The following is a 27818-nucleotide window of genomic DNA, read 5'->3' as shown; positions in this document are numbered from 1 at the left end:
ATACACCCAAAAACTCATTGAATTCTTCACAAGGGAAACACTATCAAAAAAGCAGCAAATATCAAAAATATCTTTTAGTCCTTTTCAAATATGGATTTCATCTCCTAAGGGCAGTAAAAACATGGATCAGACAGCACTTCGCTAAAACAGATGCTTATTCAATACCTTCAATAGTCATCCAAAGCAGGCTGTAAAAGGGCTTAGGGTGTGTGTGGTGGGGTGGTGTGGAGGAAGGCAGAAAGCAGCAAAAACAGGAAAAAAAAATTAAATGACAGTCAAGGCATTCACTATACTCTGTATCTTAAAGGCAGGAAGAAAAAAGACCTCAATAATATATGTCATTCTCTTCTGTGGGGACACACCCAATAGTGTCCCTCCATACTTTTTTCCCATACTTTCCTTCTTTCTCTTCTTTGGTTTAATATTACAGGAATAGTAAACTGAATAAGTGTTCGTTTTGTATTAAAAAATTTTATTTGTGATCTGTACATGTGATAAAGTGGGGCTTTGTTGTAGACCTTTAAAGGCAAAACAAAACAAAATCCAAAGTAAAAATGTATAAATACAATATATATTTTCTTACAAAAATGGGAGATTTACAAAATATACATACTGTACTTATCTCTATTTTACAAATTTCACATGCACTTAAAAGATACAGCACAAAAGATGCCAAAACTTGTGTAGAGAGTTTTAAAAATCTGACAGATGAGATAGTTTTGAAGGTTGAAGAAACACAAGATTGATATTAACTTTAATGTAAGAAAGCAGTTCCACTCAAGTGAACATTACATATATAAAGTAACTTGTACACTTTACAGTACCTTCTATGATTGGCATTTAAAAACTGTTCTAAGAAACAGGATAGTGATTCAAGATTGGAGGGTAGTGTCAAAGGTGGGGTAAAGGTTAGCTCCCATGATTCTCTGCTCTGCTTTACCCCATCATACAAAACAATCCGAGTTCTATTACAGAAAAAAGTATATGATTTAGGATGAATAAATTTAAGTCTTCCAGCACATTTCAAAGAACTCCAGAATCACTTTGAAGTTTACCTTCTTTTAATGACTTTCTTTAAAGATGGGGCCCATGGTTGGAACTTTCCTCTTCATTCACTATGGTATCTGCTGATCACCTCCCCATGCAACCACACACAGAGAGGGCCAGCTTACGCATGACGTTTTATAAACAGATTGATGGAACCAAGAAAACAGGACAAAATGGCTCTATGCTTTTTTTTAAATTAACTTTCCTTTATTATGAGGCTGAAGGCATTATGCTTTTTATCTCGAAGGATCCAAATGGGAGAAAAAAAAAAGAAAGGAAACCTAAATATAGGCTTATAGCAAGAAAAAAAAAATGAAGGGAGAGATTTCCCTGAATATTTTAAGAGTCTGTTGGATCATGTGTTCTGAATTAAATATATTTAAAACAAACAACAAACCCCCTTACATTTCCTTTAGCGAAGTCAGAACCTCATATCGCAGTGAGATAGCACACTGCTCTTCACTTTTCCTTAAAAAGGAATGTTTATCTCAACCAAATTAACCACCAAAGGGAAACCTCAGATTTGCGCTGCTTTGCCTATAAAAGTTGCTGTCTTCACAGTTATGCCTTTCCACAGGGAGACACTTTTGTTTCCTCTTTTGTCTCTTACAACAAAGACACGGGGGAAAATGCATTCCTGTTCTGAAAAGCAACAAGTCATCACTTCTTTTCAGGATATTAGACCAAATAAAACACCCGTCTTTCTGCCTCCTGCCTTCCCCAGAAAATGAAAAAGTAGCAGAAATACCTACTACACATCTTGGCCTCATCTCAAAATGTTATCCTCCTTTCTTTTGCGTCCTCACATTAGGATTCCAGCAGGCAGGCCTCCCAAGACTTCCAAATGCTTATTTTACAAGGCTTGAAAGGAGTACGGGAGCAAAAACAGGCGGGAGGGGGCAGAGGAGGAGAGACCGTAGTCTGACCCTGGAAATTAACCCACCTGGGCTCCAGTTTGGCCCCAGTGAAAAGAGATTATGGTTTGACCACTGCTTGACAAGGACACCACAGGAGGCCCTCCCTCTTTCCAACAAAGCAGCCACCGAAGACAGAGCGGTACCTTTCCCGGGGCCTCACAGGGGTCTGGACAGGCCACTTGCCCTGCAACAGGGGGATCACTCACAGCCCCCGTTCAGCCCCGGAGCCAGGGGAAACTCACAGCAGTCTCTGCTGGTCTCAGCCTTCTCTTAGGCCCAAGCTGGCCCGTACCTTTCACGGTTCACATCGTCGTTATCATCATCATCTTCCTGTAAGTCTTTGCCTGAAGTCTTTTCATCCAAACCGATTTCCACCCAGGTCTCCTTTTCCAAATCACCCCTCGCCCCAAATCTGCAAACAACTTCTCACTTCCAGGTCACTTCTCAGTAGAAGGGCAGAAGGTTACAGAAACAGGCCCCCACCAAACAGGTCTTTCTCTACTGTGCCTTTCCTCTTGCAAGAGGGTAGGGGGTGGGAAAGGTGGGGAGGGGCCGGGGCTCATACCGCAGTCTCCCCCTTGCTGCTGTGGCTGAGTCTGTGGTAGAAGCGCCGCCACGACTGGAGAGTCTTGCCCGACCAAATCCAGAAGCCAGTGGTGATGCCCACGATCATGGTCATCAGGTACTTGATCATGAAGACGGTGAAGTCGGGGCTCATGGGTGGGAAATGGCCGGGCGGGCAGGGCACAGCGTAGCTCTTGCATGTCTGCAGGAGCCAGGTGCGCTCCCAGTGCTCGCGGAAGGCCTGCTCGTAGAAGTAGCAGGCCAGCACGATGGTGGCAGGCACAGTGTAGAGCACGCTGAAGACGCCGATGCGCACCATGAGCTTCTCCAGCTTCTCCGTCTTGGTGCCGTCGTGTTTCATGATGGTGCGGATACGGAAGAGAGACACGAAGCCGGCCAGCAAGAAGGACGTGCCGATGAAGAGGTAGACGAACAGAGGCGCCAGCACGAAGCCTCGCAGCGCGTCCACACTGGACAGGCCAACGTAGCACACCCCGCTGAGCAGGTCCCCATCCACCTGGCCCATGGCCAGGATAGTGATGGTCTTGACGGCGGGCACAGCCCACGCGGCCAGGTGGAAGTACTGCGAGTTGGCCTCGATAGCCTCGTGGCCCCACTTCATGCCGGCCGCCAGGAACCAAGTGAGTGACAGAATGACCCACCAGATGGAGCTGGCCATGCCAAAGAAGTAGAGCACCATGAAGAGGATGGTGCAGCCCTCCTTCTTGGTGCCCTGCGCCACCGTGCGGTAGCCATCATCCGAGAAGCGCTCCACGCACACGGCGCGGTCCTCCAGAAGGAAGCCGGCCACGTGCGCTACGGCCACCATGAAGTAGCAGCCCGACAGGAAGATGATGGGCCGCTCTGGGTAGCTGAAGCGCCGCATGTCCACCAGGTAGGTGAGAACAGTAAAGAGAGTCGAGGCGCAGCACAGTACGGACCACACGCCCACCCAGAGGCGGGCGAAGCGCCTTTCCTCCTCCTTAAAGTACATCAGGCCGTTGGCACGGCCGGGTTCGCACGGGGCGCCGCAATCGCGCTCACCCAGGAAGCGGTAGCCCAGGTAGGGGGGCACCTTGAGCTGGCGGGGGCATGAGAAAGGGAAGGCCGGACGCCCCCTGCCATCTGAGGCCCCCGGGGGCAGCGCGGTGTAGGGCAGGTCAGGCAGGTAGGGTGCGGTAGGGTAGGCAGTGGGGCCGCCGCCTGGGCCCCCGGAGCCATCCGACGTGTTCTGGCCCACGCAGATCTCGCCCGCGCCGTGCACCGGGAAGTTCTCGCAGCGCAGCCGCTCCGGCCACTGGAAGCCGAACTTGTTCATGAGCGCCTCGCAGCCCTGGCGGGCGCGCTCGCACAGGGAACGGCACGGCGGGATAGCCTGATCGAGCACGGTGCACACGGGCGCGTACATGGAGCATAGGAAGAAGCGCAGTTCGGGAGAACACTGCACTTTCACCAGCGGGTAGAACTGGTGCACCTCGAGGCCCGCGTCCTCTTGGTTCGTGTGGCCCAGCAGGTTGGGCAGGATGGTCTGGTTGTAGGCGATGTCCGTGCACAGCGGGATGGAGATGGGCTGGCAGAAGCCGTGGTCCGGCACGGAGATGCCCTTCTCTCCGTGGTAAGGCTGCGCCCCGGCGCCCGCGGACAGCGCGCCCAGCAGCGTCAGCACCAGGGCGCAGAGGCCCAGGGGAGAGCGCGAGGCGGCTGCGCCGGTGCCCCGCATCGCCGGCCGCGGGTGCAGCGGTGCTCTCAGCCCGAGGAGTGCGACGAGGCGGTTGGGAGAGGCTTGGATGATAGGAGGCGCCGCCGCGCCCGGCTCATGAGAGTCCTCCAGGCGCCTGGGCCGGGCCGTGGGCGGCGGGGAGCAGAGAGCGCTGCCGCCGGGGTGCCCGCGCCGCAGGGGCGAGGCCGCCAGCCGCGGGGGTGCCTGCACCGCCTCCGCCTGGCAGTCGCAGGGCTGCCAGGGGCCCAAAACTCGTCAGCCTGGGTTGGGGGCTCCGAGGAGGGCCGCTCGCCCTCCCAGCGGGCACCTAACGGAGCAGCTCCCTCCGCGCCGAGGAGCAACAAGCGGCTCCCGGGACCCTTCAAAGTTTGCCCAAGTCTCCGGACCCCCGGCGCACGGCGGCGCGCACGCCCCCCTCTCCTGGCCCCCGCCTGGAGAACCCCTGGCCGCCGCTTAGGCGGTGCTGCTCCGCCTCCTGGCCTCGAGGCTCCGCTCGCCGCCGCCTCCTTCGCCTCCTCCTCCACACCCCGCTCCTTCTTCAGCTCCAAAAGCTCGGCCCCAAGTTTCAGCAAACGGCCGGCTCTCGCTGAGTACGATCTCGGCCCCGAAGCCGGGAGCGCGGCGAGTTCTTTCTGGAAATCCAGTCACACTGCGTCCGAAGCCGCGCGGCACCAGTGTCCACGGCCTGGCCCCGGCCCCTCCAGCCCCGCGCAGCCCCAGCCGCGAGTCCAGGCGCCCGCCGCCGCCGCCGCCCGCCAGGAGGGAGCGCCGACTAACGCCTCGGAGTCGCGCTGGTCGCCAGAAGAAGCGTCGGGCTCGCAGGGTTCCGGGCCGGCCCGCCCCCTCCCCTCCCCTCCCCCCATTCACAAACCACTCTGGAGGCGGCCCCAGGCCCCGGCGGCCCAATGGCGGCCTTTGTTTTTTCGGCGGCCGCCTTCGGATTGGGCGGAAGTCGGAAGGGGCGGGCGCGGGAGCGGCGGAGGCGGTGTCCTCGGCGCTCAGGGCGGATTCCTGAGGGGAGGGGCGGTGGACTGGGAGGGAAAAGTTAGGAAAAACTTTTACCCTGAATTCGCTCAGGGGGGAAAACGCACAGAAAGGGAATTTGCTTCAAAGATTCGTTCCTCTTCCTGGTGCACTCAGATGTGCATTCCTGAGCAAAGGAGCCTTCGCCAGCGGCGTTTGCGGGGAGCGAGGACAGCGCAGCGTCCCTGCGGGGAGAGACGTGACCCCGAATCGCGTTAGGGCTGCAAAGCTGGCTCTGGCTCGGCTTTCGGGTCGCCGGGTCCTCCTGTGGGGTTTGGGACGGGGCGAGAAGGGGGTGCGCCTTGCCGATCGCTTCTCGCCCCCCGGACCCAAACAGTACACGCGAAGCCACAGTCCCCAATCCCCTCCCCCCAGTTGTAAAAAGGAGGAGGGGCCGCCTCGGAGGAGAAACTCGAGTCGGGCGGAGGGGGCCGAATGACTGCGAGAGGAAGGGCCGACCCCTCGGAGGAAGGGCCCGGAGCGCGCGGGGGGCGCGGGGGGCGCGGGCGGCGCGGGCTCAGGCCACCCAGCCTGCGCGCACGGCCTGGAGTCTGGGGAGGTGGGTTGGCCGTAGCGAGGTTTTAAGGAAACGAAGACGTTGTTGAGGGGACTGGTTCTAGAAGTAACCTGAGACTGAGCGCCCAGGAACACTGTACGACGCGCGGCGCGTCTTCGGTGGCCCGGTGTGCCTTGATTCAGCGGCATGTGGCCTTTAGGGATCTCATCTTCGTTGCAGAAGGAACCATTTGATCCTCCATTTAGAATCTGCGTAGAAATGTTTAAATGCGTCTTAGAAGCCAGGGCATTGGCTAATTAAAGAGTTTTCAAAACACAAAGGGGGGTTATCCTTGTTCTCGGGTAGGGTTTTCTGATTGGCAAACGTTCTTTTGTTCTCGGTTAAATCTTCGTCTTGCGCCAGGCGCTGGGCGCTCACGCGCGCTCTCTGGTTACTCCTGGAGGGGTCAGAAGTCACCAGGGGGCCTCTCCCCTCTCTCCCGACTACCAGGAATATCAGGAATTCCCATGCAGGAAAATGACACGTTGAGAAGGAAAGGAAAAAATCAATCAAACCATCAGTTACTCCTCCTCCTCCCTCCTCTCTCCCTCTCTCTCTCTCTCTCTCTCTCTCTCTCACACACACACACACACACACACACACACACACACACACACACACACACACACACATCCTATGCTTTAAAAAACGTTATTCCTGGTCGAGCGCTTCTGCCTCAGCCTCGGGTGCTGGAGCTCTGAGCGATTTCTGATCAGGTTGAACCTTGGCAGAAGTTGCTGCTTCCCGTGCGCTTCTCCATCAAGAAAAAAACCAAACCAAAACAAACAAACAAAAAACCCAAAAAAACAAAAAGAAAAACCTCATTCTGAAATCAAAGATAGTTAAAATTGGGTTCCCTTCCAGGAAAGACTTTGGCTTCCTCTGTTTTTCTTTCTTTATTTTCGATCACTGAAGTTTGCTTGGAATCGGTCCTTCCAATTCACGGTTCTTTGTCGTCCTCTGCTCTTGTTAACAGGTCCAAAGGGCGGAAGGAAGCCTTTGGGCCAAGGCAGGGTGTTAGACTAACCACCTCCTCCATCCGGCCCTCAGCGGGAGTCGCCTTCATTCTCCTTCTAAGCATCAGTTTTGCCCTCCCTCCTGGACCCTTTCCCTCCCCCCCTTTTCTTTGGGACGTGTGCCTGAAGGTAATACGATATTTGCTTTTAAAATGTTTCATTCCTTCTTTGTGTTTTTTAAAGGGCCTCTCTTTTCTTTCTAAATTATTATTCCTATTACCTAACATCGGGGAGTGCTGATCTTTGGTTGAAATATGTTGTTTAAAGACAATGCTACTGCTTTGCTTTGTCATTTAAAGTATGTGTGGTGGGGGTTAGATTCCTTTTTTCTCTCTGTGAGCTTCAGGATATCTTCCTTTTCTAAATCAAATTTTCATGCTTATTCATCAGGCCACAGATCTAAGTCATCTTTGCTTATTGAGGAAGAAATACCAAGCACTGTCATCAAACAAAATGAAAACCGACAGGATAAAATACTGTCTCAACTGCAACTAAAAACAGTTTAGTTGATGAGCTTCTACTCTCCATATTATAACCCCAGATAGCTCTGATGTTAGGCAATAAGGATAATAATTTAGAAAGAAAGAAAAACAAAGCCCTTAAATCAAATACAAGGGACAAATGAAATGTTTTTAAAGCAATCTATGCCTAAGATGCAGAAAAACCATCCCAGATGGAAAATGTCAGATGTGAGCCCTCTTGCTCTGTCCCAGGCAAACAAGTGCAAAAAGCAGAGAGGCAAAGCCAATTTTTGAAAAAGATTGTTTTGTATTAAAAGATTTTTAAAAAATCCATCCAAAATAAGAATTTGCTGTCTGTGAGAGTGGAGCTCTGACTTTCCATGCCTTGCCTGGTATAGAATGCTGTGATTTTAAGGAGTTAAGTAATAAAAGGGAGAAGATCAGAAAAAGTAAGTTCACAATGTAAGGGGCTAATCATCTGTTTTATGTTCTATGATGAATGTAGTGACATTTGTTTATATTCTGTCCAAGATCAATTTAATTTTCTTTCCCAAGCAACCCCTTCCACACCCAACTTCCAAAGCCACTAACTGGTATCTTCTTGGGAGAGCCAAGGATGGAAAATTTTGTAACTATCTGCAGCAAAATTTCCAATTGTCCCTGCCCTTTAAAATAACAAAAGCCTTTATTTCTTCACATGTAGTCATATGGTCCCACAGAAAAGCAGTGCTATTCATTGACTCCAGTTTTGCATATGCTACTTATTTTGGCCAAGTCCCAGGTTTATCTAGTTGAATTACATTCTGATGTCAGGCCAGATTTGAAAATGGCCGCCTTCGTGTGCCCCATTCCTGTGGTTGCAATGAAGCTCCCACTGCAAGAATTACTCGTGCAAGACCAGAAAGGGCAGCTTTTAGCACATGCTTACCATTCTGGCCTCCATTTTACTAGACAATTTTGATGTGATAACATGGAGAACTTCAAATTTCCAGTTGCCAGGTTGCCACTGAGTTGTGTTCATTTTTGTTGGGGTGTTGGAGCATTCTAAAAATGGGAATATTCTTATCCCTAAAACCTTTTCAAGGGTTATGAAAGTTAGAGATATCTAAGTTGAAGAAGAGGAGGACCATGCAATGATCATGTTAGATGTGTAGGCCCTATCTTGCAGAGATGATTTATATGATAAATTCAGTCACTGATTCTGTTTGACCAATACTTCCCTTGTTGGTTGAGAGGGGTTTTTGTGTTTTTGTTTTTTGAAACCCTTGCCACTCAGGCTGGAGTGCACTAGAGTGATCATAGCTCGTTGCAGCCTTGAACTCCTGGTCTCAAGTGATCCTTCTACTTCAGCCTCCAGAATAGCTGGGACTACAGGTGTACTCCACCACACTAGGTTAGTTGAGAGTTTTTTATAAGTTGTCTGTTGTGTAATCAGGGTATTGCTCAGGGCTGTAGTGGCCTCAGGTGCCATTGGAAGACCCACTTCCAAACTCACTCATGGCTATTGGCAGGCGGCAGGCTCTCACTAGCTATTGGCCAGAGACACCAGTTCCTTTCAATGTGGACTTCTCATAGGCCACATGTAATATGGCACCCTGCTTCCCTCACAGCAAAGGATCAGGGAATCCCTCTGAGAGTGAGAGAAGGAGGGAGGGAGGGAGGGAGAGAGAGCAGGAAAAAATGACAATCAAGATAGAAGTCACAGTCTTTCTGAACCTAATCTGGGAAGTGACATCTTATTACTTTTGCAATATTCTATTCACTAGAAGCAAGTCACTAGATCTTCCCACACTCAAGGGGTAGCAGGGATTACACAGTGTGCAAAGCCATTGGAGGATCGTAGTGAGCCATTAGAAAGGCTGCTTACTACAAGGACTATTCATTTATTCATTCCCAGAGTATTATGAAGATGAGGCAACAGAGAGAAATGACTCTTGGACCTCTGTCCCTGGGGAGTCCAGAGAAAGGGTCCCAGATAAAAATACAGTGTTGACTGGTTATGATGCCATTTGCAGATGTTAGAGTCAGGACTGAACCCTAACTCTGGCCAACCAGTTTTTCTGGACTCGAGGGAGACAAATCATAAAGGAAGTTGATTAATAAAAGATCATGAGGCCAGGCACAGTGGCACATGTCTGTAATCCCAGCATTTTGGGAGGCCGAGGGGGGCAGATCATGAGGTCAAGGGATCGAAACCATCCTGACCAACACGGTGAAACCCCATCTCTACTAAAAATACAAAACTTATCTGGGCATGGTGGTATGTGCCTGTAGTTTCAGCTACTGGGGAGGCTGGGGCAGGAGAATCGCTTGAACCCGGTAGGCGGAGGTTGCAGTGAGTCGAGATCATGCCACTGTGAGACTCTATCTCAAAAAACAAAAACAAAAAGAAGAACAACAAAACAACAACAACAACAAAAGGCTATGAGCAGTCCTGGAAAAAACGTCCAAATGTAGAGCGCTGGCCATTCTGGGGAGTCAAATCTGTACTCAAAGTTTAGAGCATCTGGACCATAGTCTGTAGAAGGTGACTTCAGCTATCTGGGTTATGACATAAAAAGGACCTTTGGTAATTGCTACCCATGGCTCCAGTGCGGGTCTGCATGGTACTGACATGTGGGAAGGATGCGGAGGTGGTTGGTACAGACTGGTTTAGTTCTGCCTTTCACTATTGACTTCTTGTCCTGCCTCAAAGCCAGTTACTTAACCTCCCTTGCTCCTCCAGGATATCGTGAGAATTCATGAGACAATATTTATGAAATGCTGTGTGATCCACAGGTAAAAAAATCATCAGGGCAGAATCCTGGTTTAGTTGTATGGATACAAATCTTAGGGATCAAATAAAAGGTGAAGTTAGCTGCATATTTTGGGGCTCTGGCTCTTTGCTGAGGTTGTGATTTTTTTATAGTGGTATGCTGGTAGATGTTTAACAACCGACTCTCCAGGAAAAAAGCCCTGATCTGTACATTTGCCAATTTCCATGGTGTAAATAATGCTACCATGGCCGATTTCAAGCCAACATGATGTCAGTGAACTTAGTGTTTGGAAAAGATGCACATATTCAGCTCCACAAGCCCCTAAGAGCTTGTCCTGGTGTGCCACTGGGGTGCTAGAACTTATTATCTTCAGAGTAGTTCGAGCATCAAAAATAGTTATTTTTTAAAAATACAATGACTATCATTTGTAAAGTTCCAAGTGCTTTAGGTGCAGTATCTCTAAATTCATAAGAATCCTGTACAGTTCAGGGTATAACTTCCTTTCCATAGTAGCCAGCCTGAACTAAAACTTAGGTTTATATAACATTTTTTCACTTCATACTGCACTGCTACCTGATCTCTTTTATTATAAACTCTAATGATTTTTATTTTTCATATGTCTGATAAAAAGCTATTCCAAAATTTAGAGAAGCCCCAGAATTTCTAGGCTGAGATGTATCAAGCCAAGGTTAGTGATGACCCCTTGAATATTACACCTAATTCAGGTTTCAAACCAAGTTGCAAGAATCTGTTAATTTTCTCTCATTACCTAAGGAACAATTTAATTCCATTGCTGAAACGGCACTAGTGGGCATTTAGATTGGGAGATGTGGGAGCCCAACTCCTGCCCCCTAGGGCAAGTGGGAAACTTGCAGTGTATATTAGGCTCTTTCAGTAAGAGAATTTTATCAAGCCATGACAGTCAGCAGAGAGCTAGGAGGAGAAGTTGCAGGAACCAGACTCAAGGTAGTAATGAAAGCTTCCAGGAGCCCTCTGGAAGGGTAAACACGGAACTAGAGCAGTAGAGTACAAGATTTGTTGGTCATCAGAATCACCCGAGGAGTCAATGAAAGAAACAAGAAAAACATTTTCAGAAGCCTGAGCTCTACTTCAGATTTGTTGAGTCAGAATCTCTGGTGGAGGACTTGGGGATTCAATTTTTAAACACTCATTGGGTGATTCTTTGGAATCAGTCAAGTTTGGGAACCACTGAACCAGGCTTATATTCCATAGTGGTGCATTGTGTCACTGACACCTTATAGGATGCCTGTAGTTTTACTTTTATCACCCAGGCTGGAGTGCAATGGCATGATCTTGGCTCATTGCAACCTCTGCCTCCTTGGGTTCAGGCGATTCTCCTGCCTCGGTCTCCCGAGTAGCTGAGATTACAGCACCTGCCACCACATCCAGCTAATTTTTATATTTTTAGTAGAGATGGGGTTTGACCATGTTGGCCAGGCTGGTCTCTAACTCCTGACCTCAGGTGAGCCACCCACTTCGGCCTCCCAAAGTGCTGGGGTTATAGGTGTGAGCCACTGTGCCTGGCTTGATGCCTTCAGTTTTGCACAAAGTTCTCACTCTAGTTGATTACTTTTTGAACTGAAGGATGGAAATAATAAGAACCATAAGGGAGTGTGACGTGTGTGAGAGGTGTGACTGTGTGTGTGTGTGTGTGTGTGAGAGAGAGAGAGAGAGAGAGAGAGAGATGGTTGGATAAATGTTGCATGGTGTGATATTGGGTCTGGGGCCTTATTTATGAGTCTTGACAAGGTCACAGTGGCTATTCTGAAATGCAACAGCTGCTACTTCCAGAGTTTGCTTCATAGCATTTCCTTAGACTGACCTTGCTATACGTGTATCTTGTGCCACATGAATCCTGACCTAGGGGATTGAGTCTGGAGTAGATGATGTGACCCAGCGATGACGTTGTCTGGCATGAGACTTCTGTCTAACAGCTGTGCCTGCTGGATAGAGAGAGGCCACCTAATTTGATCCTTTCATTTGGGGGTCTGAGTGTAAAATACGCTGGCAGAAGCTGGGAAGCATTCAGTTAGAAGGGAACGAGCAGAAACTAGGAAGCAGTAGAAGCTTGGAGGAAGCAAGAGCTGTGAGGCAGTGAAGTGAGTAGAGACAGCGATTAGATGCTGGCAATAGAAGCAGAGGAAGGAAAGACAGGAGAGCAGTGGCCTTTATAGTAGAAAAATACAGAAGGAAGGAAGGAAGGAAAGAAACAAAGTAGAAAGGAAGGAGAGAAGGAACACCCTCTTTCAGAAGAAGACAAGAAGACCAAGTCCTGAGAGCTGTTTCCTGGCTTGCTTCCTTCCCTCAGAATTCTACCATCCCTATGAATGAAGCCGCCTGACTCCTTGTTTGTTACTAGAGAGAACCTTACTAACCACAGTGCCAGGCTTAGAAAAGGGTGAAAACACGTCTCTTCCGACTCTCCTGGAGTATGTGCCCACAGTGGCAGAAGACTGACCACAGAGGATCAGCACTAGCCTAGGAGAGACGTCCACTCAGGGCTGATTAACAAGGCTCGGTCTTGCAGCCACTTTGTTCTCGCTCAAAGACCTGGATAAAGAATTTGAGAATATACTTCCCAGGGCTGCAACTGACATCAAATTGACTGTGATTGCAAAAGTGTTATAAGATAAATTATCTGTAAAAGCCCCGGAGACGTCTTTCTCTTGGGGAGACATCTTTCTCTTGGGTTGTTTTGAGAAGTAAGTGCACTAAAGAACATAAAATTCTTAGAATGGTGTGGAGGCTACTAGTTGTACCCTAATATATGTTCCCGTCTTCTTCCATAGTAATAAAGCCCCCAGTCTTCAGATGAACATATGACCAAATAGAATAAGAATCCCATTTTTCAGCCTCGCTTATGGCATCCTCTGAATTCGGGCCATGGGCTGTCAGCCAAAGATTTGTGTGCAACTTAAAAAGAGTGGGAACCCTCCTTCCCTCTCCTGACGGCTGAAACTCCACGAGCTGTTGTGGACCGTGAGGTGACATTGGGTCGAGGCCTGAGTCTCTAATAACACAGAGGTGCACCATGCTAGCCTGAGATGGACTCTCTGGATTTCTCAAATATGAGATCAAAATAAACTTCCATCTTGTTTTAGCCAACATTGTTTTAGACTTTCCTGTGCCTCACAGCCAAGCCTAATCCTATTTTATCACGATGTACCTGGCTCATGGTAGCTACTCATCAAATGTCAGTTTCTTTTGCCACCTTACTTTGATAGTACTCTATGTTCTCTTCAGTTATTTTGGTGCTTTCTTACCCCACCTATTTATTTGAAAGGTCTTTGAGAATAGGAACTATACTAAGATTTTTCTCCTTCATCTTTCACAAGGTAGACGTTCAATTGGTGGAATCAAATTGTGCAATTCATCAGAAAGATGAAGTTCAGTGAAAATAAAGACCTATAAATTGCAGAGATACAGGATGCTGAAAGGCTAGCTCGGTACCAAAGACTGCAGAATCCTGACAGACCACAAGCTAATCACGAGCCAACAGTCACCGCTATTGTTTTAATTTATTTGTGTTTAGAGACAGAGTCTCACTCTGTCACTCAGGCTGGAGTGGAGTGGTGCCATTGTAGCTCACTGCAGCCTGGAACTCTCTGGGCTCCATTGATCCTCCCGCCTCAGCCTCCCAGTAGCTGGGACTACAGGCACATTCCATTATGTCTGGTTAATTTTAAAATTTTTTTGTAGCGACTAGGTCTCTCTTTTTGCCCAGGCTGGTCTTGAATTCCTGGGCTCAAGCAATTCTCCCACCTTGGCCATCCAAAGCGCTGGGATTACTGGGATGCCCACGGTGCCTGGCCCTACTATTGCTTTTAAATTGAACACATAAATTTGGCATGCGGAAAGTCAATGAAGCTGTGTGAAGGAACCAGTATGCAGAGTAACCCAAAGAAGTTAAAAAGGTGACCCTCAGAGGGGTGGTAGAAGGCAGTTGTAGAGAGATACTTGTTAAAAAGCCTACTTTCTGGGCCCTACTCCTAGACAGTCTGTTTAAAAGCTCCTCAAGTGAGTCTACTGTGGAGCCAGGATCCAAAATAGCTAGTGAGAAGACAAGTTGAAAGTTTGTTTCTCTTGGAAAAATATATGAAGTCATTTAACTGTCTTCCTAAGTGTATGAAAATTTATTTCGAGATGGATGTGGTGCATTTCTCTCTCCAGAGGAACAGAGAAAGACTTCAGTTACAGCCAGGGAAATGAGAATTCTTGGGGTCCAGCCACCAACTCCCTGGTCTCCGGCAAGTCAGTGCACCTCTTGAGGCTGTGTCTGCGTCTGTAAATGGTAGAAACCCGGCTTTGTGATCTGGCTCTGCTCTGATTGCCTATGGCTCTATCTGGGGACTCCTCGCCTAAGCTAGGACTTCCCAAGTAGGGACTTTCTTGTCTTCCCAGGTCCTGTGGCAGGCTCCCAGTGCACCAGCCAGGCCAGCAAGCAGCTCACAGCCTGTGCCCCCTTTGCTGAGAAGGCCGGGCACGCGATATCCTGAGTGTTCCCTGAAGGGCCACTTGGCCATGGCTTTTCTAGCCTTTCACATTTCCACATAGCCCCTTTCCCCTCTCCCTTTCCCTGCCTCCTCCTCATTATTCTAAATAGTACTTTAAGCTCTAGAGCCGGGCTCTTCAATTAAGGTATAGACAAAGTGGGTTGACTCCACTTGATTAAAAACTCTGTGAATGGGAAGTGAACACAAACCTCAAAACATTTGCCTTTCAAAGCCAGAAGAGGGGGCAGAGAGAAACTGTTATGTGATCTCGAATTTGCCAGATGTCAGCTTAGAGGGGCCTAAAGAATTCCTAAGCCTTTGTTTACCAAATCCTTCCTCGGAGCCTCAGTGAACCCAGAGGCTGTGGCTACCTTGCTGGAGAGGCCACCGAAAGGCCAAAACTGAATGGGAAGGGGCAGGGTGGTAGGGGCGGGGGTGGGAAGAGGTATTTGAATTTTGTTTTTTCCACTTAATTATCTGGGGCTGCTCTTGGAGAAATCGGTTCTCTTTGCATTGAGAAATTAACCCTTAATCTCCACAAATGAGGGCAATCAACCCATTTACTAAATAAACACAGATCATTGCAGACTGGCTCCTCTTTGTGATTTAATTTGAGAATGGCTTCACCTGAGAGAGGGGCCAAGGCATGGCTGGCCGTGAGGAACCTGGGAGGAGCCTGGTAGGGTCCCCTAAAGGAGGTGGCGGATGGAAGAGGTGGTTAAGAGAGGGCGGAGGGAGCGAGTTTGAGACTGAAGAGGGCTTTGAGATTTCCTTTTCGTGAGTGAATCCAAGTCCCTCCCCGGCTCGGGTCTTACCTTCTGAATTTGTTTGGAGCCTTCCTTTGTATGCTGTTAATTTTGGCTTTGAAAGTGTAAAGCCCGTTTAAAGCAACTTTTATGAGAATGTTGGCTATCAGAAGCCTCTGGATGGGAACAGAGAAGCCCTTCATTTCTTAGCTAACTTTGTCATTAATATGTTGAGGAATCTCTCCTTGGCTTTTAATTCCCTGCCTCAGTCACCAGTTATTTTGTTTGTAGGTAGTCACAGAGGTTACTTAAATCCACACAATCACACTGCAGCAGGGCACGGTGCCAGCAGCAGAGTGGGTTTGGTAAATGACTGGATGAATGGGGTAGGTACAGCTCAAGTTAAAAGGATGTAATTCAACCACATGGTTTTCGTTTATTTTTCAAAATGTATTTAGAGTCATTATATGTCAGGCCCTGCACTGTGTGAGATGCGGGGAATGTGTGGCCCCACCACCATGGATCTCATAGTCTGTCTTACTTTTATTTTTTTTTTTTTGAGGCAGAGTGTCACTCTGTCACCCAGGCTGGAGTGCCGTGGCGCCATGTTGGCTCACTGCAACCTCTGCCTCCTGGGTTCAAGTAATTCTCATGCCTCAGTCTGTCAATAAATTGGGATTACAGGTGCGTGCCACTATGCTTGGCTAATGAGAGATGGGGTTTCACCATGTTGGCCAGGCTGACCTCTAACTCCTGGCTTCAAGTGATCCGCCCGCCTTGGCCTCCCAAAGTGCTGAGATTATAGGTGTGAGCCACCGAACCCACCTCGATCTTATTGTCTGGATTGACGAATGAATCCGGTTTTCTGCAATGGCCTTGAGTTTGTCTCAAAATTATAATGGGAGTTTGGCCTGAGCTAGGAGCCAGCCTATCCCATGATTTAAAAATGAAGGGCTAGGCTGGGCACGGTGGGTCACACCTGTAATCCCAGCAGTTTGGAAGGCCGCGTTGGGTAGATTGCTTGAGCCCAGGAGCTTGAAAACAGCCTGAACAACATGGCGAAACTCTGTCTCTACCAAAAATACAAAAATTAGCTAGGCATGGTAGAGCGTGCCTATCCCAGCTACTCAGGAGGCTGAGGTGGGAGGATCACCTGAGCCCGGGAGATTGAGGCTATAATGAGCTGTGATTGCACCAATGCACTTCAGCCTGGGTGACATAAATAAACAGGAAGGGCTGAGTTGGAAAATTGTGCAGGGATTGACTTTTTTACAAGTGATCTCAGACTCCAGTCATTCATTCCCTTTATTTTGGGGGTGAGGGGGAATGACTTCAGAAAACTGAAGCCCAAGATGGTAGAGTGAATTGCCCAAGGGCTGGACAATTCACAACAGAAAGAACTGGAACTCGAATCCACACGTCTGAGTTCCAGGGCTTGTGTTTTACCCCAGAACCTTGCACGTAAGGGCCTAACTTTATTCTTTCTGCTTCCTCCCCACCTCACATTGGAAACAGCTTGTATGAGTTCCAGAGTGAAGGATCCAAGTGTCTGGCTGGAGTGAGGGGCTTTCGGGTGGCTTGTGACCTGGACACCCACAGAAAGCTGGTGAGTGGGGCAGCTCTGCTTGCTGTCTATAGTCCTGGACAGCTGGACCTTGTCAAGAAAAAACTGGAAGGGGGTTACGGAAAGCACTGCGGGCATCCAGCCCCACCCTAGAGGCTGGGGAGGGACCTGGCTGTGCCTGCTGGCTGTTTGTGCTGGGGAAGGGGCTGTTGGCCTGTTTCTTTGGCTTCCAGCAGACTTGTGAAGAGCGGCTACCAAAACCGAGGGCTTTTGAAAATAGCCCCGGAGGCTGGAGGGGAAACATTTAGAGAAGAGATAAACAAAAGAAGCGACAGACTTCTCACTCAAACAAAAGGGGCTTTGGTTTACCTGTGAAACTTCACTCCTCCTCTTCCCCTAGCTTTAATTTATAAAGCCGGTCCATGGCTCCAAGAGATTACCTACTATTTTAAAGCCCTAGTTCTGAGGAGCATATTGGTCTTGCTGTGTTTTGGCACCCAGGGTTGGCGATGTCCTGACTTAAATTCCAGCTGAACGGTTAAGAGTAAGCCGGCTATCTGACTCTGGTGTCTGGTGTTAGCCGTGTTGTTACTATTTTTATTAACAGCTAACATTTATTGAGCGTTTTCCGTAGTCAGGCACTGTGCTAAGGCCTTAACCTGCACTCCCTGAATCTTCATCCTCACAGTAGCCCTTAGAGGTGGCTACAGTGTATTCAACCCATTTTACAGACGAGGAAACCAAGGCATAGAGAGGTCTAGGGTTACACAGGTAGTAAGGTTTTTTGAGATGGGGTCTCACTCTGTCACCCAGACTGGAGTGCAGTGGCACCATCTCGGCTCACTGCAACCTCTGTCTCCCAGGTTCAAATGATTCTTGTGCTTCATCTCCCCAAGTAGCTGGGATTACAGGCGTCTGCCACCATGCTGGGATAATTTCTTATTGTTTTAGTAGAGACGGGGTTTTACCATGTTGGCCAGGCTGGTCTCAAACTCCTGACCTCAGGTGATCTACCTGCCTCAGCCTCCCAGAATGCTGGGATTACAGGTTTGAGCTGCCACACCCAGTTTAAGAATGGGACCTTGGATTCAGCTCTCTCTTTGAAGAAAAAAGGCCAGGTGTGGTAGCTCATGCCTATAATCCCAGCACTTTGGGAGGCTGAGGTGGGTGGATCATGAGGACAGGAGTTCGAGACCAGCCTGGCCAACATAGTGAAACTGTCTTAACTAAAAATACAAAAAAATTAGCCAGCTATGGTGGCGGGCACCTATAATCCCAGCTACTCAGGAGAATTGCTTGAACCTGGGAGGTGGAGGTTGCAGTGGGCTGAGATCGCATCATTGCACTCTAGCCTCGGTGACAGTATGAGACTCTATCTCAAAAAAAAAAAAAAAAAAAAAACTTGTGGGAAGGAAAGAAGAACAGGGAAGAAATTTAGCCTGCTCCTAACAGCAGGAGCCCTCTGTGTATGTCTGGCCTGGAGAAGGCTCTTAGAGAGCAAGTAGACAGGACCAGCTGGTGTTTTCTGTGGAAGCCTCCATGAGGATGTGTTTCTTTCTACCTCTGAGGCATCCAGCTGTCCCAGAGAATATCACAAGACCAGGATGTTCATGGGATGCTGCATCACTGTAAGGTATATAGGATGTTTCCTCTAGAAACAATCTTACATTTCTCTTCTAAGAGTGACAGAGTCGTTTTCCCATTTACTATTTTGAAAGCTCTTACTTTTGGTATAGTGGGGACTCCTCTTTCTTTAGAGATGCAGTTTGATGACTTTGGTGGAGAGCCTGGGTTTGTGGATTTGAATACTTGTTCAGTAGCTTGTTAGTTATGTGGCTTTGGACACACTTCTTAACTCCCTGGGCCTCAGTTTCCTCATCTGTAAAATGGTGATAATATTTAATAGTAGCACCTGCTTCATAGGATTACAAAGGTCAAACGAGATAATACAATGTACTTAGTACCCCGCCTGTTACAAATGCTCAGTAAGGAGTGATGATTATTGGTAATGGTTTAAAGAGGCAGTTTGGTCTGGGCAGATGGGAGCTAAAGTTTCTGGTTTCTCAAAAGGCTGCCAGCATCATCTATGCCCGGTTGAGAGTGAGAATATTGTGGGAATGGCAGGGCCAGAGGAAAGTCACATTTCCATCTCGAATATTTCCAATGCACAAACACGCTGAAGAGATGGATGTTTGTAAGTTGCTGCAGACCACAGGAGCTGTTGAAGAGAAAGCTTTCTTTTCCAAATCTGGACGCTTATACCCCATAGAAAAGATATTCTGGGCATCCCATGTTTATTTCTACCCATGTCCTTTTTAGGCATAGGTCTTTCAGAAACAAAAACTGTGCTAGGTATAAATAAAGGAAGAAAAAATTTCTTTTTCAGTTTTAGGCAATATGCACACAGTGTTTATCAACATGATCATAATCTTCAGAGGAGCTGACCTTCTGATGGAAAACAGGGAAAAAAAACTTAAGTTCCAATGGCATAGCTTTTACCGTGTTCATCTTTGCTTTATTTTATGGTCCTACCCATTTCATTTGGGATACAAGCCAATTCAAAATGCCCTATAGCTCACTTTAGATTTGCGGAGCCTGTGGAACCCTGCCCGTTTTTGCAAGTGGAAGGGTCAGAAGCAGTGATTTGCTGCACGGCAAAACCCTGGCAGACAGCATCTGCATCTACATTTTTTATTTTTTTTTTTGAGGCAGAGTCTTGCTCTGTCTTCCAGGCTGGAGTGCAGTGGTGCGATCTCGGCTCACTGCAACCTCCGTCTTCTAAGTTCAAGAGGTTTTCCTGCCTTAGCCTCCCGGGTACCTGAGATTACAGGCACCTGCCACCATGCCTGGCTAATTTTTGTATTTTGAGTAGAGACAGGGCTTCACCATGTTGGCCAGGCTTGCCTTGAACTCCTGACCTCAGGGATCACCCGACCTCGGCATCCCAAAGTGCTGGGGTTACAGGCGTGAGTCACTGCACTCGGCCTAAAACATTTTTATTTCCAAGGAGGGTTTGGACTAGACGGTGCTTAATAAATATTTGTTGAATAAAAACATTGTTTTCTACTTTATGCAGTTAAATTTGTTTGTTTAAAAGAATTTTCCTCATTATAATTTCTGAAAGCTTAAACACTGGAGTTTATGTTTATGTGTGTATGGAAAATAACAATTACAGAAGTTGAGTCCAGTCTTCCTCCCCAACTATAAGCCCCTGTTGCAGTGGTCCCGATACCTATCACTATGGCCCTCCCTTGAATAAATCTGCCTTACTATCTTTAAAAACACATAAAACCCCCAAAAAACAGTTAATATAACATAAAACGGCATTTTTATAATTAAGTAAAAATGGTGGCCTCTCTTTTCTGACTTCTATAAACCAGTAAGGGCTTGAGCATCCAAAGGCCTAGGACACCATCTTACTTTTAAAAAAAACCACAGATTCTTCTGATAAACATAAAACCCTCACAATTGCCCAGAAGTTCGAATGTGTTTTTTATCTGCATGTTTTAGATGCAGAAACGGACACTTAGAGAGGCTAAATAACTTGCCCAAGATCATGGAGCTAGTAACTATGGGGGCTGGGATTTGAACCCAGGTCATCTGGCTCCAGAACCGGAGGTACCACTTGATCACACTGACAAGTGTCAGGTGCGTACGCCACTGGCCAACACACAGTTCTGGCAGGAGAGATCTCAGCTCTGCTCGAACTCCAGGGAGGGAGGGCTTTCTTTGCATGTTCCCATTTCATTTTTTGGACTGCTTTAATTGTTAGAAAGTCCTTCATTATATTGAACTGAAATCTGCCTCCCCAAGGCTTTCATTGATCTTCACAGTACAAATTTAATCCCTCTCCCACACAGCAGCCCCTCAGATATATGTGTGCCACTCCGCCCCCATGCCTCTTCCCCCACCCTGTTGGTGGGAACACTGGAAATAGGCCCTCTCAAGGTTCTAGGCCCCCAGTGCGGCTGAGACCCTGGGGAGGCTAGCTGGGGTTTATGGCAGAGGCGGAATGTTAAATCAGATATTGCCAGTTGTTTGCAGGTTTAGAACCCTGGACAAGGAATTCCCTAGGAACCAGCTAAGAATGGCTCACCATCCCTGAATTATACACTTCCCTGTAACATGGACATGCCATACGATGTCGTTGGTCCTGAAAGTGGTGAGTGCAGGGAAATAGCAATGACTTGAGCTCTCTGATTGGTAGCTGAGTCTTTATTCCAACCTAATGAGTCTCAGTGGGAAGGCGAACCATACACACAAAATTATTGAGGTTGAGACCCCAAGAGACATCAAAATGGGTAGGATGGAGCGCCTGACTGGGGATGCAGAGCAGATTCTGCAGCAGGAATGATTACATGGTGCCTAATGGATTTGAAATGGCAGTAGACACTTGCTAAATGCATAACCTGGTCTGAGCAAGAAAGAGACTTAGAAATGCAGTCTTAAAATCATTTCTGTTCTCTGTATTGATTACATTATAGAAATAGAAATGCATGGGTGTGTGGTGGGGGGTGTATGGTAGCAAAGCAACCAGGGCCTGCTCCCCTGGGAGGTCTCAGCCAAGGAGAATGAAGGAGTAGCATGTTTTAGCAGAAAGTTTTAGCTGTTCTCTCCACCCTGACCCCCAGCCTTGGCTAGACTGGCACCTGATGGATGGATGGCTTATCCTTGTATAACCACATGGCTGAATATCTCCAAAAGGCCAGCAATGATATGGTAGCCTCAAAGCTCAGCAGGACCCAAATCCTGACCAGATACAACGATCCTTTGAAGAGGCAGCAAACATGATCAGCAAAGGAGATGCCTTCATTGCGTCTAAATGCATGTGTTCATTCATCCATCCAAAACCAGGTGTGCCAGGCCCTGTGTGTGAACCCGCAGATACAGTGGCACACGAGCCCAGCACAGCCTCTGTGCCACGTCATTCAGACTTACTGCACACCTACCAAGTGCCAGGCTCTGTGGTGACCTGACTTGGTATGTAGGCCCTTCATGGCCCATCTTTTTAGGGGTTTTAGGAAGGAGATGAGGAGGGCAGATGTCTTCCCTGCTTTTGGAATAGTCTTCTGTGGGTGGTGTGCTAGGACTGCCCATGCTGGCTGTTTTCTTGGAGATGTGAGATGTGTAGCCACCAAGTGCTCCTCAGAGGAACACCCACAGGACTCCCCATCCACATCCCCTTCAGGCAAATTCCCCTTTGTCTAAATTTGGATGTTGTTCTCTCTAACGGAGCAGAGGTTAAGTCTAGTAATGTCAGCCTCCCTTGGAATCTCAGGCCAAGCCTTTGAGCAGACAGGCACTGCTCATCCTCAGTCTCCCAGCATCTCTAGCGATTAACATAACCTGACACCAGGCCCATCAAGATAAGGATCCTAATGGCCACAATGGCTTCCCTTTCCTCCCCAGCCCTTCTTTATTGCTCTGCACATTACGCTCACTTCCAGCAGGGAAGAGTTTAGAAGCGTGGGGCTAGGCGACCCCGTTCTGCAGGCAGCTCCCCGCAAGGCTTGTGCGAGGGCTCCAGGGACAGAGAAGCATTTCCCTTTAATAAGCTTCTCACACTACATTAAAGATAAAAGGGGAAGGGAAATATTTATATTCTGACAAAGCAGCTCTTCCCTTCAGGCTCTTGTTTTATTTATTAACTTGCTCTGTCCCTCTCTCAGTCTTTCTATTTCTGGGGCGAGGCATTTCCTCTCCTTCTCCCCTTTAGTCATTAATTTTGCGGGTGAGTGACAGTGACAGGGGGACTTTAGAATCATTGTCAAAGAGATGGGATTTATAGGTGGGTGCCATTCCCAGGTGACACACACAGCTGTTCCTGTACCCTCCTGGGAGATGCTCCCCCATTACCACGCTTATTATATAGCCCTTGGACGGCAGGATGAATCACGCTAGTTATGTTATGTCATTTAAAATGAAGCTGTGTCAGTCCAGCAAATTGCTCAGAGATAGAGTAACCTGGATGCTGACTGCGTACACCTGGGACTTCTTCGACCTCTTCTTTTATTGCATATTTTCCTCTCTCCCAGAGGTGATTCCTTAGGTAAGCTTATTTCCTCCAGCTAATCTGCCTAGAGCCAATAAAACACATATGCTCTTTCGAATCTTGAATCACCCTTTGCAATGATTATCATTAAAATTGCAGGCTACTATTGTTCCAAAGCTTACTCTAGTAGTAAAGGAGTTAATTCTCTCTCTCTGTCTTTTTCTCTTTTTTTGAGACAGAGTCTCGATCTGTCGCCGAGGCTGGAGTGCAGTGGCGCCATCTCGGCTCACTGCAACCTCCACCTCCTGGGTTCAAGCAATTCTCTGTCTCAGCCTCCTGAGTAGCTGGGATTACAGGCACCTGCCACCATGCCTGGCTAATTTTTGTATGTTTATTAGAGACAGGGTTTCACCATCTAGGCCAGGCTGGTCTTGAACTTCTGACCTTGTGATCCACCTCGGGCCTCCCAAAGTGCTGGGATTATAGGCATGAGGCACCATGCCCGGCCAGGAGTTAATTCTCTTAACTACACCCTGCCTAGATTAGTTAGAGGGTCAGGATGGTTGAGCCTCGTTTTGTTGGCCTGTGGAATATTCATCTTGTTTTCCAAGTAGAGGCTCTTTTGTTTTTTGGTAATGACTTTCTAAAAATGACATATGATCATCATTTAAATATTGAAGTACAAAGAAAGCAACCAATGTCCTACCTACCCACTTGTGGAGGCTGGTCTTTGGGGGCTGGTCTTTTTGTGCCAACCAGGGTGATGGTTGAGAGCAAAAACTGCAAAGACCCTGGAGCCTGAATGCCTGGGTCAGACTCTTAGCTCTGCCATGTACTATCTGTGTAACCCATAGGAAACATCTCCATTCCTTAGTTTCCTTACCTATCAAGCAGAGGTGATGATGTTGTCTACTTAAAAATCTATGTGGGGGGCTGGCATGGTGGCAGATACCTGTAATCACAGCACTTTGGGAGGCCGAGGTGGGTGGATCGCTTGAGCCCAGGAGCTCAAGACCAGCCTGAACAACATGGCAAAACCTCATCTCTACAAAAAATATTTTTAAAAAATTAGTTGGGTGTGGCAGCATGCACCTGTAGTCTCAAATATCTGGGAAGTTGAGGCAGGAGAACCACTTGAGCCCAGGAGGTGGAGGCTGCAGTGAGCTCTGGTTATGCCACTGCACTCCATTCTGGGCAATAGAGGGAGACCCTGTCTCAAAAAAGAAATAAAAAGTTTTATGAGGATTAAATTTGTAGATACATGTAAAGTTCTTAAGATAGTGTTGACACCTAGTGAGACCATAAAAAGAATTAGCTATTGTTACAATTACCATTGAAAAACAATGAGAAAGCAAGAGAGGTCACAAATAATTTTATTGTAACATGATCATATTATACATGCTTTTAAAAATAATTAAAAACATTAGATTTGGTTTTACCAGAACTTAACAGAAAAAAGGAACTCAGGCGAAATTAATGAACTTCAAAGATTAGTTCCTGAATGACAAGACATATTAGTTTCTAGAAGATCATCCCAAGATTAGAACAACATAATAGATTATGAAAATTAACTGAAAGGTTGGGTGGGTGGTTTGGACTGACCTCTTGCCAGGTAATAAGACGACAGTGCTCTCTTGCTTCTTCCCTTCTCCCAGTTTTTGATGCTTCTATAATTTTTAACTTATTTGACTGTATAGTATCTACATTCTGATTTGCATCTCTTTATTTCTCCAGAGGCCTAGTCCTCATTTTATATTTAATTGAATTCAGTGTTTATTGCTAGTCCTTTTATCAAGATTTTTCATATTACTAGTTGTTTAATTTGGCCAATTTTTTTGGACTGGTTGTATTTCATTGTTGAGTAGGCTTTTTTCTTTTCTTTTTTGAGATGGAGTCTCGCTCTCTGGCCCAGGCTGGAGTGCAGTGACGTGATCTCAGATCACTGCAAACTCCACCTCCTGGGTTCAAGCGGTTCTTCTGCCTCAGCCTCCCAAGTAGCTGGGATTACAGGCATGTGCCACCATGCCTGGCTGATTTTTGTATTTTTAGTAGAGACTGGGTTTTACCATATTGGCCAGACTGGTCTCAAGCTCCTGACCTTGTGATCTGCCTGCCTCAGCCTCCCAAAGTGCTGGGGTTATGGGTGTGAGTCACTGTGCCTGGCCCAAGTAGGCTTTTTTCTCCCATTTTTTGCCCCTGCAGATGGACTTATTGGTGCTATGTTGCCCAAATTCTTTCATATTTGAGAATGTTTGACTGTTATGTCACTATGTACATGAGTGACTTCTTGCTGAGTGTAGTGTTCTTGAGTCACCTTTTCTCTCCCTCAGCACCTTGTGGGCATTTTTCTACTGCCTTTTGGCATTAAATATTGCTATTTGGAAGTATGAAGCTGGGCTTGTAATTGTCCCCTTGTCAGATCCTAGGTTTTTTTTTCTTGGATGACTGAAGAATTATTTCTTCATGAAGAAGAATTTTTGTCTCTCTCTCTCTCTCTCTTTCTTTCTTTCTCTCTCTCTTTCTCTTTTTCTTTCTTAGATGAAGCCTTGCTCTGTCACCCAGGCTGAAGTTTACTGGCATGATTTCGGCTCATTGCAGCCTCTGTCTCTCAGGTTCAAGCAATTCTCCTGTCTCAGCCTCCTGAGTAGCTGAGGTGCATGCCACCACGCCTAGCTAATTTTTAAAAATTTTATTTATTTATTTATTTAGACAGAGTCTCACTCTGTTGCCCAGGCTGTCGTACAGTGGTGTGATCCTTGGCTGACTGCAACCTCTGCCTCCTGGGTTCAGGCAACTCTCCTGTCTCAGCCTCCTGAGTAGCTGGGATTACAGGTACCCGCCACCATGCCTGGCTAATTTTTTTTGTATTTTTAGTAGAGACAGGGTTTCATCATCTTGGCCAGACTGGTCTTGACCTCTGGACCTCATGATCTACCTGCCTCAGCGTCCCAAAGTGCTGGAATTACAGGCATGAGCCATCATGCCCCGTTAAATTTTTTATTTTTTATTTTTAGTAAAGACAGGTTTTCACTATGTTGGCCAGGCTGGTCTCAAACTGGTGACCTCAAGTGATCCACCCCCCTCGGCCTCCCAAAGTGTTGGGATTACAGGCGTGAGACACCGCACCCAGCCAAGAATCTCATTGATGGATCTATAGCAAATTTCCCTATTTTCAAATGCATGCCTGCCTGCTTGCCTGCTTCCTTCCTTCCCTCCTTCCCTCCTTCCTTCCTTCCTTCCTTCCTTCCTTCCTTCCTTCCTTCCTTCCTCTCTCCCTCCTGTCTCTCTCCTTTTTTGACTATCCAGACCTTGTCTGGCATAGAGTGGGCCCTGTTATTTTATTTTATTCATTTTTTGAGATGAGGTCTTGCTATGTTGCCCAGGCTGGTCTTGAACTACTGGGCTCAAACAACCCTCTGGCATCAGCCTCCCACATAGCTGGGATTACAGGTGAGTGCCACTGTGCTCTGCTGAGCAGGCCTTTTAAATCAGAAGATTCAAGTGTTCTTTGAATTTGGAAAAGCTTTTCTGTATTAGGTCCTCAAATATTTTTTCAATTCTATTTTTTAGGGTAGAGAGGTGGCTTCTGTTTCAGGGTTGATATCAATTTACCTTCTATTTCTATTCCTTTCTTGTTAGTTGCTTTAATTATTGTTTTCCCCCTCTGTTTTAATTTGAATTACCTCAAGTATTTCCCTGATGTGTTCATTTCATTTTGGGGGCTGGTCTTTTTTCTGCCTTTAGTTTTTTCTCATTTATAGAAGGTGATGATTTCTTGGTCCTTAATTGTTTCTTTAGCTGCCTGATCTCTTCTTTCATCTCATTCTTTTGATAGTTTGTTTCAACTTTGAGTTGCCTGGGTATTTGTCCCCAAGGGTTACCAAAGAGGCAGAGGAACGTTCTTGCCCTTGACACTGTAGTATAGCTTGGGGAGAGAGAACAAACACAGAGAAAGTTAAATGACGATCAACACTCTATATGCTCAAGGTGAGTAACTAGACATCAGGTGCTGTGAGTGCCTAGAAGAAGGAAGAGGAGTTTCAAAAGTTGATGGTTGGGATATTCAAAGACCTGGGACAGAGGGAAGAGCACCATTTCAGCAGGAAGTCCTTTGGTCTGTGGAGGACTGGGCAGGAGCAGGCAGATGGCAGACAGTGGGATCACAGTGTAAGGCGGGTTCATTTAGCACAGCGTTTGGGTTTCCAGGCTTCAGAGTCACACAACCTGGGTTTACCTCTTTGCTCTACTACTTGTAAGCTGTGTGACCTTGGGCCAGGTACTTGATCTCTCTGAGCCTCAATTTCCTAATCTGTGACATAGCAATAACCCATTTCATGGCATCATTAAGACTAAATGGGTTGGGTGCAGTAGCTAATGCCTGTAATCCCGCACTTTGGGAGGCCGAAGCGGGCAGATCGTGAGGTCAGGTGATTGAGACCATCCTGGCTAACACAGTGAAACCCCGTCTCTACTAAAAATCCAAAAAAGGCCGGGTGCAGTGGCTCACACCTGTAATCCCAGCACTTTGGGAGGCCGAGGTGGGTGGATCACCTCAGGTCAGGAGTTTGAGACCAGCCTGATCAACATGGAGAAACCCTGTTTCTACTAAAAATACAAAATTAGCCGGGCATGGTGGTGCATGCCTGTAATCCCAGCTACTCAGGAGGCTGAGGCAGGAGAATTGCTTGAACCTGGGAGGTGGAGATTGTTGTGAGCTGAGATTGCACCATTGCATTCCAGCCTGGGCAACAAAAGCAAAATTGCTTCTCAAAATAAATAAATAAATAAAATAAAAATACAAAAAATTAGCCAGGCATGGTGGCATGTACCTGTAGTCCCAGCTACTCAGGAGGCTGAGGCAGGAGAATCGTTTGAACCCAGGAGGTGGAGGTTGCAGTGAGCTGAGATTGCACCACTGCACTCCAGCCTGGGCAACAGAACG

At 47.3% G+C, this 27818-nt stretch overlaps 1 protein-coding gene across 1 annotated transcript; it reads right to left on the bottom strand.

Moving 5' to 3' along the window:
• Window positions 1–455: 455 nt before the first annotated feature.
• Window positions 456–5023, bottom strand: FZD7 (frizzled class receptor 7). Its single transcript, XM_017518351.2, has one exon. The coding sequence runs from the start codon at window positions 4246–4248 to the stop codon at window positions 2524–2526; it is 1725 nt and encodes a 574-aa protein (XP_017373840.1). The 5' UTR covers window positions 4249–5023; the 3' UTR covers window positions 456–2523.
• Window positions 5024–27818: the final 22795 nt, after the last annotated feature.

Source organism: Cebus imitator, unplaced genomic scaffold, assembly GCF_001604975.1.
Source record: "Cebus imitator isolate Cc_AM_T3 unplaced genomic scaffold, Cebus_imitator-1.0 Scaffold671, whole genome shotgun sequence".
In the NCBI taxonomy this organism is placed as follows: domain Eukaryota; kingdom Metazoa; phylum Chordata; class Mammalia; order Primates; family Cebidae; genus Cebus; species Cebus imitator.
The sequence above is the reverse complement of the archived record's forward strand: the minus strand, read 5'-3'. Positions and strand labels throughout refer to the sequence as shown.

Bases quoted from the DNA above. Each gene is read 5' to 3' on its own strand.
- FZD7 (XM_017518351.2), bottom strand. From the start codon at position 4,248: ATGCGGGGCACCGGCGCAGCCGCCTCGCGCTCTCCCCTGGGCCTCTGC.